The following is a 14129-nucleotide window of genomic DNA, read 5'->3' as shown; positions in this document are numbered from 1 at the left end:
ATTACATTATTCAAAGAATTATTTTAAAAAAAAGCAATATTTTTATTGAAGCAGTTTTTGTATTTCAACAAAACAATCGTTCCTTCTTTTTGTATTTTGGGAGCCGAGAAAAAAAAGGGGCCTTATCACCATAGCAACCAAGCTAGACCAGTCCATTGGTTGCCATGGTGATAAAACCACTTTTTTCTTCTTCAAACTTCCACACCAGAATCACCTTTTATTACACATAAAATCCATATCACATGCAGCTTTCTTACATTTTTTTCTATCAAAATTATTTCCACCATAAACCATTTTACTGTCTTTTTTTTGACAGCCTTTTAAACCAATTTAACGAAAATGATGCCCTCCCAGACTTGAAGCTTCCAGCACCATCCTCTCTCCAGCGTCCAGGACCCGCTCCGAATCCCGTTAACGCTGTCTGACAGCCGGCTTCGCGTTTTCTGGTGATTTGTCCCATGCGTCGCGCCGTCTACCACACGCAAGATGGCGACCTCCATGCTGAGCCGAGTGTGTGTGACCCTTAGGGTCCCGGGGATCCAGTGTGTGGCCCCTAGGAGGGGCCCTGGCTACAGCACTGGGTTGTCCGTCCCTTCATCGGGTGAGGAACGCATTCATTTGTATCTGTAAAGCTGTGAATAGGCGAAAAAGTGAAAAGTGCAACCCTCACTATGTTCAACATATCACTGGCTGTGTAGTGATAAAGTGTGCTTTTGGGTATTTTAAGAGCTGCAGATATGTTGTTATCTATAACAGGGGGGGGCATTAACCCTCTGATATCCTTGTAATGCCATATGATTGTAAGCTCTTCTCCTCCTGTGACTTAGTATATATGAATGCTTTCGTCGTACCGTAATATGCTGTTGTCATTGGTAAGTCTGCAGTTCTGTACATACCCTCTTACGCACAAAGGGTTAAACTCTAAGCCTCGCAGCCAGGGGTATTGAAATAAATCTATTAATATTTATATATTTTTTTAATTTTATTTTTGCAGCAGCAGCAGCAGCAGCAGCAGCTCCAGCAGCCCGGGGGAACCGTTCATTGCAGCGGGGCACATTTAAAAGAGAGGTAAACGTGTTGGCAGCAAAGTGATGCAATATAGCACGCGTCTTTTGGGGATAATAATGCACTTTTCAGCCATCACATGCACCTAGCTCAGCTAGATCTTTAAGGCTCATTTGTTATGTGTTGCTCAAGTTTAACCGAAGCAGAGCTGTTATAATGACAGCTGCGAATAACTAAAGTACGCCCGCTGTGTTGTAGGATATTGCCCGTAAATAACCTAGACGTTCTTGATTTATGCGTTATCGCCCACCGCCTCGTCTGGAATGCTGTTCCATGTATCCACCACCTTTGAAACCTAATCATAAACTTTGGTCTTTCTGTCCAGCCCCCGGTTCCCAGAACAGAGAAGATGCTTCCGGATCAGGACTGGAGCAGTGTCTATCCATCAGCGGCATCCTTTAAGCCATCCGCGGTGCCCCTTCCCATTCGCATGGGGTACCCGGTGAAGAGCGGAGCCCCTCCAGATAAGATGGGGAACCTGGAACTTCTAAAGGTAAACACGGTTGCTGATAGAAGACAATGCGTTCCTTTAACCAAGAACGGTCCTGAGACAGAAATTTCAAATGCGGGGCAATCGCCATGGAAACCAGGGACATATTCTTACTGATTGTTCGTTGTTTATCACTGTAAACCTGAACTGGTCTTTATAAATAAGTCTTGAGCCTTAATGTACTTTTTGGTTGTATTTTTCTCGAATCAGTTCACTATTTAACGAGTTTGTTCTATTTATCAGATCCCCAATTTTTTGCACCTGACTCCTGTTGCGATAAAGAAGCACTGTGCAGCCCTGAAAGGTGAGATCCTTGTCTAAGTGACCCCAAACCTAAGAATGGCAGTGTAGTCCTGTTATATAGAGTGATAGTGTATGTTACTACCTGCCTCGGAATCGCTCTGATTGTGTATAACCCCCAGTGTCTGATGTAGTTTAGCGTCTAACCTGGAAAGGTTGTGTGTTTTGTCTCAGAGTTCTGCACTCCGTGGCCATCTGATCTCTCGAGCGACGAGCTTTGCGCACAGCATTTCCCCATTGAGATTCAGGCTTCGGATTACGTCTCAGCCGGCCCTTCTGTTCGAAACCCAAAAGGCCGCGTGGTGACCTTACGGGTGAGTACAGACGCAGGAGCTGCAATACGATCTATGAACGTATGATATGATGAAGTTGTGATTACTTCTCTCAACTTCACATAAAGCCGTGATTTGTGCTTTTACCTGCCTTTTCCTTGCTTTTTATTACATTTTTTTGTTTAGAAGTATCCTGCGTTTAATGAATTGGTCCCTCTGTTTCTCACAGGTGAAACTCTCCAGCCTAAACTTGGATGATCACGCTAGGAAAAAGATCATTAAACTCGTGGGATCTCGATATGACCCGGCCACTGATACCCTCGCCATCCAGGCAGACAGGTAGCCAGGCCTACTGTATATCATATAACTATTATGGAGAACGCCACGGTCCCTGCAAACCCTCCAAGTGGTAGCACCCCGTATAGTATAAAGGTTAATGTCCTTACAGTAAAGACCCAGCCTGCTTTAAAACAGCTAAAGAAGCTGTAAAGCACATGGATGAGTTGATGATGTATCTCTACTATTTCAGATGTCCACTCAGGAGACAGAATCAAGATTACAGTATGTACCTGCTAACTGTCCTGTACCATGAATCCTGGGTAAGTGATTGTGCCATGCTCATTGGGGGGGTTACAGTATTCTGAAGCATAGCTTGAAATATTTATGAGCCTTTCTTGGTTTCTGCCCTTTTATAATCTCAGAATGTTTATTTTATTTATTTATTTTTTAAATACCGGTAATACCGGACAGTTGATCCAGAAGATGACAAAAACAACCCACTGAGACATTAATGTCATCTCAGCTGCATTGGAGTCGAGAAGGATTTTTTTTCTCTTTGAGATGATATTACTGTCTCAGTTAGTAGTCTTTTGCCTTCTGGATCAGCTAACATGGGTTTGTAGAATTGTTGAACTTGATGGACTCCATGTTTCTATTTAATTAACTATATAATACCGGTGAGTAATCTCCATGGGAAAATAAAATGGATTTTCATAAAAGGGAGTTACCTCTAACATTGTATTTCATACCAGGGACTCTCACTCACACTCACACTCTGTTATATCCACCTAATATATGAGACCACCATCCCTAACTATTTGTCAAAGGGCTTGCATGGTGGAACCCAGTTCTGTTTCTGGCAGGCAACGGGGGAGAAAGGGGTTAAATGATCATTTTTGCTCAGTCCGTAGTTAGCCGTGCCACCCGATCCGAGGCTTTTTTTCCCCCTGTACACAAACCTCCTAGTTCTTTCATTACCTTTCAGTAGCTCGTTAATATTTCAGCTCCCCCTTCGTCGGATGAATCGCCTTTGATTGCTCTGCATATTTCATGAGCTGCTGTGACACTTGTGATTTTTCCATGATCCGGGCGATCTTGTTGATGAATTGCGTGAGGGGGGAATCCCGGGGTAAACACAGTCTGGAGATTGTCGCTTCTTGATGGCACAGCACCTTATTTTAGCAATAAAGATTAACCTGTATCGGTAATAGTTCCAAAACAATTGGAGATTTACCTTTTGGGTGTAAATAATCCTCAAATCCCCGTAAGAGAGAAACAAGCAGGTGTTGAGGGTGGATACTCTCCTGGATACCAACAATATAAAGAATGGGGGTTAAATGGGGTCTCTGACCGTAACAAATCCTTTACTTGTCCTACGATAGTAAGGAATCGTGTAATACTTTTATATACTTTCCCATTTATTTCTGTGCTTGTTGATGGGACCCGCATCCCGATGCAGTCCTCTAATACAGACAGGAAACAAAAAAGAAAGAAAAGGTGTAAGTTTCTGTTAATTAAAATAATTTAGGAATGTTTGCGGCACGAGGGAAGAGCGCTGGACCGTCTGCTGTACTGAATATAAGATGGGAGTTTGTAGAAGTCCTGAATATTTCAACCCTGATATCATTCTGCGTTATGAGTCCAACCCAGGGGAGCTTCTCCTGCAGGAAGGGTTGTGAAGATCCTGCCAGATACATACATGATGCAGTTACTCCATCGGTGTTACTTTGTATAAATTGAAGCTGCAACTCTCCTGCTGACAACTGTTAGAGAATCAGTCTTTGAATGAATCAGTAACCATGGTGGGGGGGGTGATTGGTCTTTTATCTTTAAGTGAACTTGCCCCTTTATTTTCATGGGTATATTGATTTGTATTTCTGGGTAAGACCAACAGCCTGTGATCTTGTTACAGAAAACAGAGGCCTGGGAAAGCGAGAAGGCCGAGAGCGACATGGAAGAGTACGTGTGGGAGGGAAGCAAGTCCGAGAACAGCCTGTTGCAGACCCTGCTCAAGTTAAGAAGTGGCTCGTCCACCAAAGAGGAAATCTTACGGTCTCCAGACGTTCAGGAGTACCGCGCTGCCGTGCTGAACATGCGCAACCAGGGGGAAAAAGAAGATAATATCAGCCAATACAAGGAAAGCGTCAAGAAGTTGTTGGGAGTGGCGTAAAACGGTTTTATTGACTTTACAGCGACGGCTCGGATTATACGCAGATCTTGTTATGAACATCATTGACGTAGCTGCTGTGGCTGGACCACCGACAAACCCAAGTTTGGTTAACCAGACATGCTTTAAAATAGGAAACCTTAACTGGTCCTTGATGTTAACATAATAGAGAGTCAGCGAGTGGGCGACTCCATGGCCCGGACCTCGAGCACGGCTTCCAGAGACGGATAACGTTGCTGCGCAGACGGGCCTAAAGTGGCTTGTCCTTACCCAGCGGCATTTTGTGAAGAGCTGCAACTGTTCTAGATGGATCTGGACGTATTAACCGTATTATGACGATTGTGGTCGCGGTGTAAGAGTCGTACTCCTCCTCCTCTGTCTTTTCTTTCTACTTTAGCCCGTTTCCCAATAAATTTCAAAATTATTTGTAGGAAGCCCCTGCACCTCGGCGACGAGCGCGTGCCCTCTGTGTGGTTTATATGGAGAATAGCATTTCCCTATTAAAATCCGTAATAAACCGAAGCAGAAGCTGCCAGAATGAGTAGAAAGGTCCGGGTCCAGGTCCATGTTCCGCTGCTACGTCTGTGCTTCGTCTTCGGTACATTTCACCCCATTGCATATTACATTTCTTCACTTGGTGACCGAGTTAAATTATACTGCACTCGATGACATTAAAGGGATATATATTGTGAAGAACATTTGTATTATTTAGTATAATCCATCGCCAGTGTCTATATATTGTATTGAATTTAAGCCCCACGTGAACAACATCTTCTAAAAGTGTTTTTACACGAGTGCTGGCAATGATCTTGATGATGATTTATTTTTTGTTGGTTTTTAGGAGAAAAAACCCCAGAATGACTAATGGAACGTGCTCATTATTATTCTTGCATGCAGACATTGGTGACACGAGAGGGATTTAAATGTATATGTCACGGAGCCTCCTACTCACCACAAAGCAAACGGGGGTTCAGACTGCAAAAAGTAGCTTCAAACATCTCTACTAATTGAAGCTAAATTAGGAAGCCTTCCTCGCACATAACATCGTACCAAAGGCGTCATAATAGACCTTGTATAGCATAACAAGCCTATGGGCGACTCCTGTGATCTATCATATAACGGCATGAGCGTTTGCTGATGGAGGTGTCATCACAAACCGGGGGTAGTTTGCGGGAGAGTTGAGTGATATCTGTATGCGTTATGCAGTGGCTGGGGTTTGCCTTGTATAATGCATGAAATGTTTAACTCTCCCCGGTCACTCAATACGTTATATGAGGTTATGTTTTTTTTTATTAATACAGGGCTAGCAGATTCTGTAGCGCTATTACAATAGCGGAGGGTGAAAGTTCGGAATAACATTGACCGTTTGTACAATTGAACGATGGCGTTAACCCATGTAAACATACACAGCTACAGAAGACAAAGAGGGAACTGTTCTTATGAGCTTACAATCTAGGGAGGAATAAGAAAGAAGGCGAGGAACCTGTGTGTTCATTTTCTTACCATTTATTGTCTCAGAGTTTACAACGGTTTGCAATTGTAATATCCCCAGGGGATCCGTGCAGCCTGTTTCCCAAACCCTGACTTTGCTGTATTCAAAACAATTACCCCTAAGGGGCATTTCAACCAATTAGAGAAAAGAGGTACCTTTTGAGGTCCGTACACGGGCCTGGCGGAGGAAACCTTAACTCCACCGACAGAGCAGCTATAAGGTGATTTGTTAAGGTGTGACGAGCCACGGTTCTTTACGGAGAGGGCTGGAAAGCTCCGGAATCCACTGCGTATGACGTCGGTAACAGTAAGCCCCTTCGGAGGCTTCTTAAGAATAAACGTGATTGCTTTTTCCAAAGAAAAGGGTATTACGCAAAATAATTAAAAGGGATTATTCTGACTGCCCATGGAGTCGCACATTTTTTTTTCTACTTTCTGGGAAAAATGGATAATCTCGATGAACGCAATTAGGGGAATCTTGGATAGGATGAACTCGATCGACGTATGTTTTTTTACCCCCCCCAACCTTACGACGGAACTATGTACATAATCCTAAAGTAGTTAGTAGTGATCTTGGTGACAGAAGCTTAGGGGTGGCAAACGCAAATAAACCTCTTTGTTATATCCTTTTATATATATTTTTAATAAATGAAAAAATAAAAGCACATTTTTTATTGCAATCTGAACACGACATACTAATGTGATCAAGTAGGCATTCGGAGAATCTTTAGAAGCGTCTTCTGTGTTCTGCCACCATCACTCTCTCCATCCTACTTTAAATATGGCGTCCTTTGCAGTCAGTATTATTCTTCAAGGTCAAATGTGACTGTTAAAGGTCTAAGTAAGCGATTGTCCTTCGGTGCTTCTCCTATGACAGAGCGACACATAAGCTTTGGCAGATGAGACTGTGGCTGCTTTTGGGTCGGAATATGATTATTAAAAAAAAAAAAAACAGCGAACGGAGGTGAAAGATTTATTTCGGCCCTCGGGGAATGGAGGGGTGTGCAACAACAATTTGCTCTACTGTGTCACTCAAAGGGTTAATATTCGCACCCATATCTACTGCTAAGATAGTTTAACGTTGAATGTCGTGGAGCCTATACTATTTAACGTCCGGCTCGTAGGCAGTTTGAGGATGGAATTCGCCTGTCCGTGACCTCCCCTGAGCTCCATCGTTGCAGGTGAGCCTCCGATGATGCACTCTGCGGGATAAATCCTGCCGTCGACTGTTCGAGGGGCTCATTTAGTAACCTCCTGCTAATCTGAGGACACGAAATCCCTTTTCCTGGGCCAGGTCCAGCCGTGGTGACCTTCAGAAGCTGCTCTCAGAAGCAGCGAACACAAACACTGCATTAGCAAAGAATGGAGGCATTGAGCAGCTCAAGTACAAAAGATAAGTGCTGCCTTCCCTTCCCCCTCCCCGCGCCATGAAGAGGGGATCTGTTACCTGTTCTCTCTCTGTATCAAACCCCATCAAACCAAAGGGGAAGATGCAGGAACGCAGGCGATATCTCGGTGTTCCGAAAGGCAGATTACAATCGCGTCATGGAAACCAAGTTTGCAAGCAATGACATTTTCCGACGCGTCATTAAAAGATGACTTTATAATCTGCGCAGAAAGGAGTTCTCTTTCAAGATTGAGATCCTGGTAATATCTACGCCATGTCATATAATACGGAGTATCTGAATATACTCATCGGCTCTTAGAAATAAATATTTAGCATTTTTGAAAGATGCTAAATGTCAGATAAGGGTTAATAACCCTCTTTGGTTACCTAATAGCGGAGTATGATGTTATCTCGCGCAGATTGCCTTCTGGTCCCAGAGAATAGGGTTCTGCATTGAAGAAAGTCCAAAACGCATGCCATCTCAACGCCTTGTGGACAGAGAACTTACGCTCCACTTCGTCTTCCAGTATTATTCCTTTTCCTTGAGCAGGGTACACCTGATAAGGGCTCCTCTGCCATTGTCTCTGGCATGGCCTGGTCGGTATCTCCCCCTCTTCCTCCTCCTGCAACACCCAAGGGCCAGGATCCCTGAGCAGCAGCATAACAAGGCCATTGAAGATCCAAGTAAACCGGGGAGCAACCAGAGATTTACTAAAGGATCCCCGGGGCTCTCCGACTCCCCATCCGAACTCTGGTTCTTCCCGCTGTGGTTCTTGGTTTCATTGAGGAGCTGCTTGCTGCCGTCAAGATGAGCCGGGCTTTGTAGGTTTGGCCTGGGCTGGCCCAGCGGGGACAATGGTGGTGGTGATGCTTCGGTGACGGCAGGACCTGCCAAAGTCCTGTTTCCCGAAGGGTAGAGAAGTGGGTCTTTAGAAATGAGGGGAGTTGTGAGAGTTGGTAAGTGAGTTGGCGGGAAAGAGCGAAGTGGAGAGTCTCCAGGGATTGGTGGATGAGGTGGAGAGAGTTGGGGAGAAGAATGTGGAGGAGATACGGGTTGTGAAGGGTCATTATGCGTTGGCAAAGACCAGGCAACGGAAGTGGGAAGGGAAGGAGGGAGAGGGGACGAGGAGACCAATGCTTGCGATTCATTGGGACGATCCCATTTCAAGGAGGACCTTGGGTTGAAGTCGACATGCCCCGCTTTATCAAACACCAACAGGTCAGGATCAACACCTTAGGAAGAATACACACAACGTAAATGCCTTAAGCAATGTATAGGTCAACATCTCAAACATGCCCGGTGTTAATGAAGAAACATATGGGGACGGGGGCAGTGAGGGCATCATTTCCCATTGATATTTAATTAAAAGAAGTCTGTTGACTGAAGAGAACGTCCTGGTCACCCAGTTGATTGCCCACTATCCTCAACAGGGATCGAGAACTTTGAAGACTTATTTTAAGGAAGGTGGCAGGAAGGCCAGTAGTTGGATCCCTCAACTTAGAACATCTAGCCAACCATCAAGTCTTAATGCCCTTGATTTCTTACTGCCCCTAAAAAATGGTGACTTACTTACCAGCTGTTATGGTGAATAGCACGGCCGTCTTCTGCAGCTGGAGTAAACAGCTCTCGGGCTGCGGACAGTGCACCAAGTGACAATTATCTTCTCTGTGGTCGGAGTAAAACACAGCCATGTTACAGGGAGCTAAAAATGACCAAGCAGTGAGTCGGTTAGCCTTTTCACCTCTGGGCCACTAAATGTCCCATTTTTCCCCAAACCTGCAAAGTTTGAATAACCTCTGAAGAATGTTTTATGTTGCAGCGACAATATTGTTTTTGTGTTTTATGTTTTTTTTTTTAAGACAGGAGAAAAGTGATAGAGAAACCTATTCCAGATCCTTTCATCTAAATTCCAGCGTAACCTATAGGACCCTTAGTCCGAATCTATAGCTATATGCATCTGACTTGAGATAGTCCATGGTGGAATGTACTAACCTTTAGAGCACTCAAGTGCCAACAATTGGTTTCCCTAACAGGAGTAAATGTCATTCTATTTATTGGACCTTAGTAGCTTCCCCCAACAGATCACAGATTAATCACTATTTTGATCTCTTCCACTTTTCCTAGTTCTACTGTCTTTTGGACCTTTCCATCATCCTGGCAGGTTGGCCCCCTTGATACATTGTTACCTACTCAAAATCTTTCATCCCATAAATAATTCTCCAGCTTGTGGTCCGCGGGATTCATTGTAAGTCGGATGTCCGATCGGTCTCTTTGACCCCGTGTCTCTTAACCTCTCAGAAGACGTTGACCTTTTCCATTCTCACCGGGAAAGTCACCTCGTCAACGCCATCTGTGTGTCTCAGCCATGTCTCCATGCCCTTTTCTCAAGTCAACTTAACTTTGGCTTCACTAATAAGAATATTGCCTCAGAATTCTTCACCAGTTGTATGTTCCTCCAAAAAATGTAACATTGACCTATTTTCCATCACGCCTCAATAGTTGGCAGACACCAGAAGATTATCTTCTCCGAGTAAAATATCACCATAATCAACCGTAATACTGCGTCATACAACATAAGCTATCACCAGAATGCTTGCACATAACCCCTCTATTGCTGACCAGACATGTGTCTATTCAATGGAGACCATCCAGTGTCACCTAACGTAAGGTCACAGGTCCTACGTGACTCGAGGTTGTGGCCGAGTGCCTCGTCTTCTTACCTTTATCACAGCACTTCCGACTGCACAGATACGCTGAGACTTCTGGCTTTGCCTGCAACACTCGTGCCCCGCGTTGCTCCGACCCGGCAAGGCTGACAAACAGGCCAGGGAAGCGTCTGATCCAGCAGTCATGGTAGAATACGGTGTGAGGACACAGGGCGTTAAATTTGCAGAGGAGACCCTGAAGGTCCAGGAAGGCGAGGTGGAGAAGAACCATATACTTCAAGCCTACAGCCATTACCAAAATGCACCGGGGCAGGAGGGTATTGCCTGCAAGGAGATATTAAAAACAGCGTTTGGGGTTTTTTCGTTACCCGTACATAAATATATATTACAGGAATGACAGCAAATTATTAGAAGTAATCATGGCCAATATCTACCAGCGAGGCCCCCAACAAGTTATGGATTGCATTCGTCTTTCTGAGAATAACCCTGAAGACCATGGATGGAGTTATAGCCCAATATCTGGAGAACCCCTTCTCTTCCACTATACTACGACGAGATATCCCCCGAGCCATCGGAGAACTTCATCTCAGGTGGTCCTCAACCAGGCTATGTCCGACCAAACGTCAGTGAAGATCATGAGACGTGTAAGTCAACACAAGGACATATACAGGTCGGCGGACCCTTATCTGCTCCACACCACCACACATAAAGCCTTAAATCATCCACCCGTATCATCAACCATCTAAAGATACCCTCCTATTCTCAAAAGACCTGACTCAGAAGTGAGTCCCCGCTCACATGCAATCACTGGCGTGCTAAGGATCACCCTTCCATCTGTGTTTTTGACCTCCATGCACTCCACCTCTCGAGGTAAACCTTCCCTCACCTGGGTACCCTGTGTTCTCCTCATACCCTGACCACCAGCTTTGAGCATCTTCGGAGTGTGCACCCACCTGGACTCTGAGTCTCCGCTCACACTGTTGTGTCATGATGTCCTTATAGCGAAACAATCTTGTGGAACTACTTCTACTCTTTAGAGCGTTCCTTTGGGTCTCCTCCTTCCCCAGCTCTGTCGTGTGTAAATGGATAGGAGGGAGCCCTAACAAAGAAGGGAGGGTGATGCGAGGGGAGGTGACGGAAGGCAGCTTATTGGCCGAAACTTTAAAAGAAGCCAAGGTCAGCAATTCGAAACTTTTATTATTATTATTATTTTAATCTTTTAATACAAATATAATTAAAAGAACATAAAAAAAATGAATAAAATGATACAGCAAGTGGAAGACGATTAGAAACTGCAATCCTCCAGCGGGTGGACTCAGACTCTCATTATCCTCAGCCAGCCAAGCGCTGGACATGGTTTCCCGCGATAGGCTGTAGAAATATTGTTAGATGATAAGAATTGTCTGACTTATCTAGTATTGCTACAGATGCGAGAGAAGAGAGGAGAGAGAGTAATGTTTTTTAAAGGAAGTTTTACTTTACTTACTTTACTGAGAGGGTGGTAGGTAAGGTGAACAGCCTCCCAGCAGAAGTGGTAGAGGCTAAAACAGTAAGGGGATTTAAACATGAGTGGGATCGGCATACGGCTCCTGAAGACGAGACCCACGACCGATTACGGTTTGAGTCTTTACAGAAGGAAAAACGGGCGACTGGACGGGGGCCGAATGGGGCCGATCTGCCGGCAAATGCTATGTTTCTGTGTATTATTAAATATACATGTTCCCCCTGAATGTTGCAAAATGAGTTTTACAGCAAAGTGTCGTTTGGTGTCCAGGATGAGCATCTCGGCCAAGCATCATGGGAGTCGCAGTGCATAGCAGACGTTGCTTCATTGATAAAAACATAGTGGTCTGCGCATGGAGGGCGAGCGCATCCCCTAATAACGTTTCCCTCGCAACGCTGCCTCGCCCCCCCCCCATTTCCCACGGTCTACAGGGGATCATTCAACCAAGACCGTCCGGATCTGGCACAATAGGGCAGTGTATGGGTAAAGCTGCAATACTACCCCCCAGACATTACATTATACCCCCCCCCCGTCTGCATAACGCGCTACGATGCCAACAATTACACCGGGGCTCTTAAGGAACTCGATCTCCTGGTGAAAAATCATCAAACGGAGCTTTAAGACGTACTGCGATGTCATAGGATACACGAAATAGCGTTAGAAATCTCTATTTACAGCCTGATTCGGGGAGTTTTTTGGAAAAAAATAAAATAATGATTAGTAAATGAAAATAAATTAATAGTAAATAAGAATAAATAGTTAGTACTAAATAAAAATAAATAATTATTAGTAAATTGAAAAGAATGATTAGATAATTATTTGTAAATAAAAATAAATAATTAGTAATTAAAAATAATATCATAATAGGTAAATAAAAATAAATAATGATTAGTGAATAAAAATAATTAGTAAATAAATAAAAATAAAGATTAGTAAATAAAAATAATGACTAGTAAATAAAAATAAATAATGATAAATGAATAAAAATAAATAATTAGTCATTAGAAATAAAGGTGAGCAACTAAAAATAAATTAGTAATTAAAAGTAAATAATGATTAGTAAATACAAATAAATAATAACTAGTAAATAAATAAAAAGAAATAATGATTAGTAAATAAAAATAAATTAATAGTAGATACAAATTAATAGTTATTACTAAATAAAAATAAATAATTATTAGTAAATTGAAAAAAGAATGATTAGATAATTATTTGTAAATAAAAATAAATAATTAGTAATTAAAAATAACATCATAATTAGTAAATAAAAATAAATAATGATTAGTAAATAAAAATAATTAGTAAATAAATAAAAATAAAGATTAGTAAATAAAAATAATGACTAGTAAATAAAAATAAATAATGATAAATGAATAAAAATAAATAATTAGTCATTAGAAATAAAGATGAGCAACTAAAAATAAATTAGTAATTAAAAGTAAATAATGATTAGTAAATACAAATAAATAATAACTCGTAAATAAATAAAAAGAAATAATGATTAGTAAATAAAAGGAAGTAATCCTAGGCATAACCCGGGGCAGAGCCACCAGCCGCCCCTCTACGTCGCGATTTTTACTGCTGAGCGCCAGAATATGATGTCATATCCTGGCGCCAACAGGAAGTGGACTGTGTTACCCTCCACCTACCCACCAACAGGCCACGAGCCCCCAAAATGATCTTATACAGAACTGAGGGGATTGTTGGCAGCTATAGAAATAAAATATAATTATCCTGCAAACCCCCTTTTATGGATTGTTACCCTCTGGAGGGTATCTCGCAGGGGGGGGTAATTCTAGATGTTTGTATAAGAAGTGACTGGGAATGGTACATCAGGCTCTATTATGGAACTGATATGGAGAGGAGAATGCTCCTTGAGATGTGTTTGTAGAGGAGGAATAACTCAAGGAGTAGTACTGGGAGGATCTGCAGGGGGCAGTGTTTGTACTGGGAGATCTTCCAGGAGGTCTGTATGTACTGGGAGTAGTAGATGTGTCTGTACTGGGAGTAGTAGGTGTGTCTGTACTGGGAGGGGGGCTGTGTCTGTACTGGGAGGAGGGCTGTGTCTGTACTGGGAGGAGGGCTGTGTCTGTACTGGGAGTAGTAGGTGTGTCTGTACTGGGAGTAGTAGGTGTATCCGTACTGGGAGGAGAGCTGTGTCTGTACTGGGAGGGGGGCGGTGTGTACTGGGAGGAGGGCTGTGTCTGTACTGGGAGGAGGGCTGTGTCTGTACTGGGAGGAGGGCTGTGTCTGTACTGGGAGTAGTAGGTGTGTCTGTACTGGGAGGAGGGCTGTGTCTGTACTGGGAGGGGGGCGGTGTGTACTGGGAGGGGGGCGGTGTGTACTGGGAGTAGTAGGTGTGTCTGTACTGGGAGGAGGGCGGTGTGTACTGGGAGGGGGGCTGTGTCTGTACTGGGAGGAGGGCTGTGTCTGTACTGGGAGTAGTAGGTGTGTCTGTACTGGGAGTAGTAGGTGTATCTGTACTGGGAGGAGGGCTGTGTCTGTAC

The 14129-nt window shown here is 43.5% G+C and overlaps 2 protein-coding genes across 4 annotated transcripts; one reads left to right on the top strand and one right to left on the bottom strand.

Moving 5' to 3' along the window:
- The first annotated feature begins 474 nt into the window (after positions 1 to 474).
- MRPS35 (mitochondrial ribosomal protein S35) lies at positions 475 to 4997 on the top strand. 3 transcript variants are annotated; one of them, XM_053461897.1, is made up of 8 exons: positions 475 to 601; positions 1007 to 1068; positions 1391 to 1558; positions 1799 to 1859; positions 2030 to 2169; positions 2357 to 2466; positions 2657 to 2726; positions 4319 to 4997. In XM_053461897.1, exons 1-8 carry the CDS (start codon positions 487 to 489, stop codon positions 4574 to 4576), a joined length of 984 nt encoding a protein of 327 aa, XP_053317872.1. In that variant the 5' UTR covers positions 475 to 486; the 3' UTR covers positions 4577 to 4997. The 3 variants fall into 3 exon arrangements, with proteins under 3 accessions (XP_053317872.1, XP_053317871.1, XP_053317873.1); XM_053461896.1 differs by having other exon boundaries at positions 1004 to 1068; XM_053461898.1 differs by having other exon boundaries at positions 487 to 601; positions 1010 to 1068.
- A 2983-nt stretch (positions 4998 to 7980) lies between these two features.
- On the bottom strand, positions 7981 to 10427 carry MANSC4 (MANSC domain containing 4). The gene is made up of 3 exons (XM_053462162.1): positions 10173 to 10427; positions 9026 to 9154; positions 7981 to 8684 (listed from the first exon to the last, which is right to left on the bottom strand). Exons 1-3 carry the CDS (start codon positions 10408 to 10410, stop codon positions 7981 to 7983), a joined length of 1071 nt encoding a protein of 356 aa, XP_053318137.1. The 5' UTR covers positions 10411 to 10427.
- Positions 10428 to 14129: the final 3702 nt, after the last annotated feature.

Source organism: Spea bombifrons, chromosome 4 (genome assembly GCF_027358695.1).
Source record: "Spea bombifrons isolate aSpeBom1 chromosome 4, aSpeBom1.2.pri, whole genome shotgun sequence".
In the NCBI taxonomy this organism is placed as follows: domain Eukaryota; kingdom Metazoa; phylum Chordata; class Amphibia; order Anura; family Pelobatidae; genus Spea; species Spea bombifrons.
Note: the sequence above shows the minus strand (reverse complement) of the source record. Positions and strands in the feature narration are given on the sequence as shown.

Excerpts from the sequence above, each read along its gene's own strand:
- MRPS35 (XM_053461896.1), top strand. The coding sequence starts at position 487 with ATGGCGACCTCCATGCTGAGCCGAGTGTGTGTGACCCTTAGGGTCCCG. Across the intron at positions 1,069-1,390 it reads GGGGCACATTTAAAAGAGAG|CCCCCGGTTCCCAGAACAGA; the intron begins GTAAACGTGTTG and ends CTTTCTGTCCAG. Across the intron at positions 1,559-1,798 it reads GGAACCTGGAACTTCTAAAG|ATCCCCAATTTTTTGCACCT; the intron begins GTAAACACGGTT and ends TCTATTTATCAG.
- MANSC4 (XM_053462162.1), bottom strand. The coding sequence starts at position 10,410 with ATGGCTGTAGGCTTGAAGTATATGGTTCTTCTCCACCTCGCCTTCCTG. Across the intron at positions 9,155-10,172 it reads TCGGAAGTGCTGTGATAAAG|CTCCCTGTAACATGGCTGTG; the intron begins GTAAGAAGACGA and ends GGTCATTTTTAG. Across the intron at positions 8,685-9,025 it reads GCTATTCACCATAACAGCTG|GTGTTGATCCTGACCTGTTG; the intron begins GTAAGTAAGTCA and ends ATTCTTCCTAAG.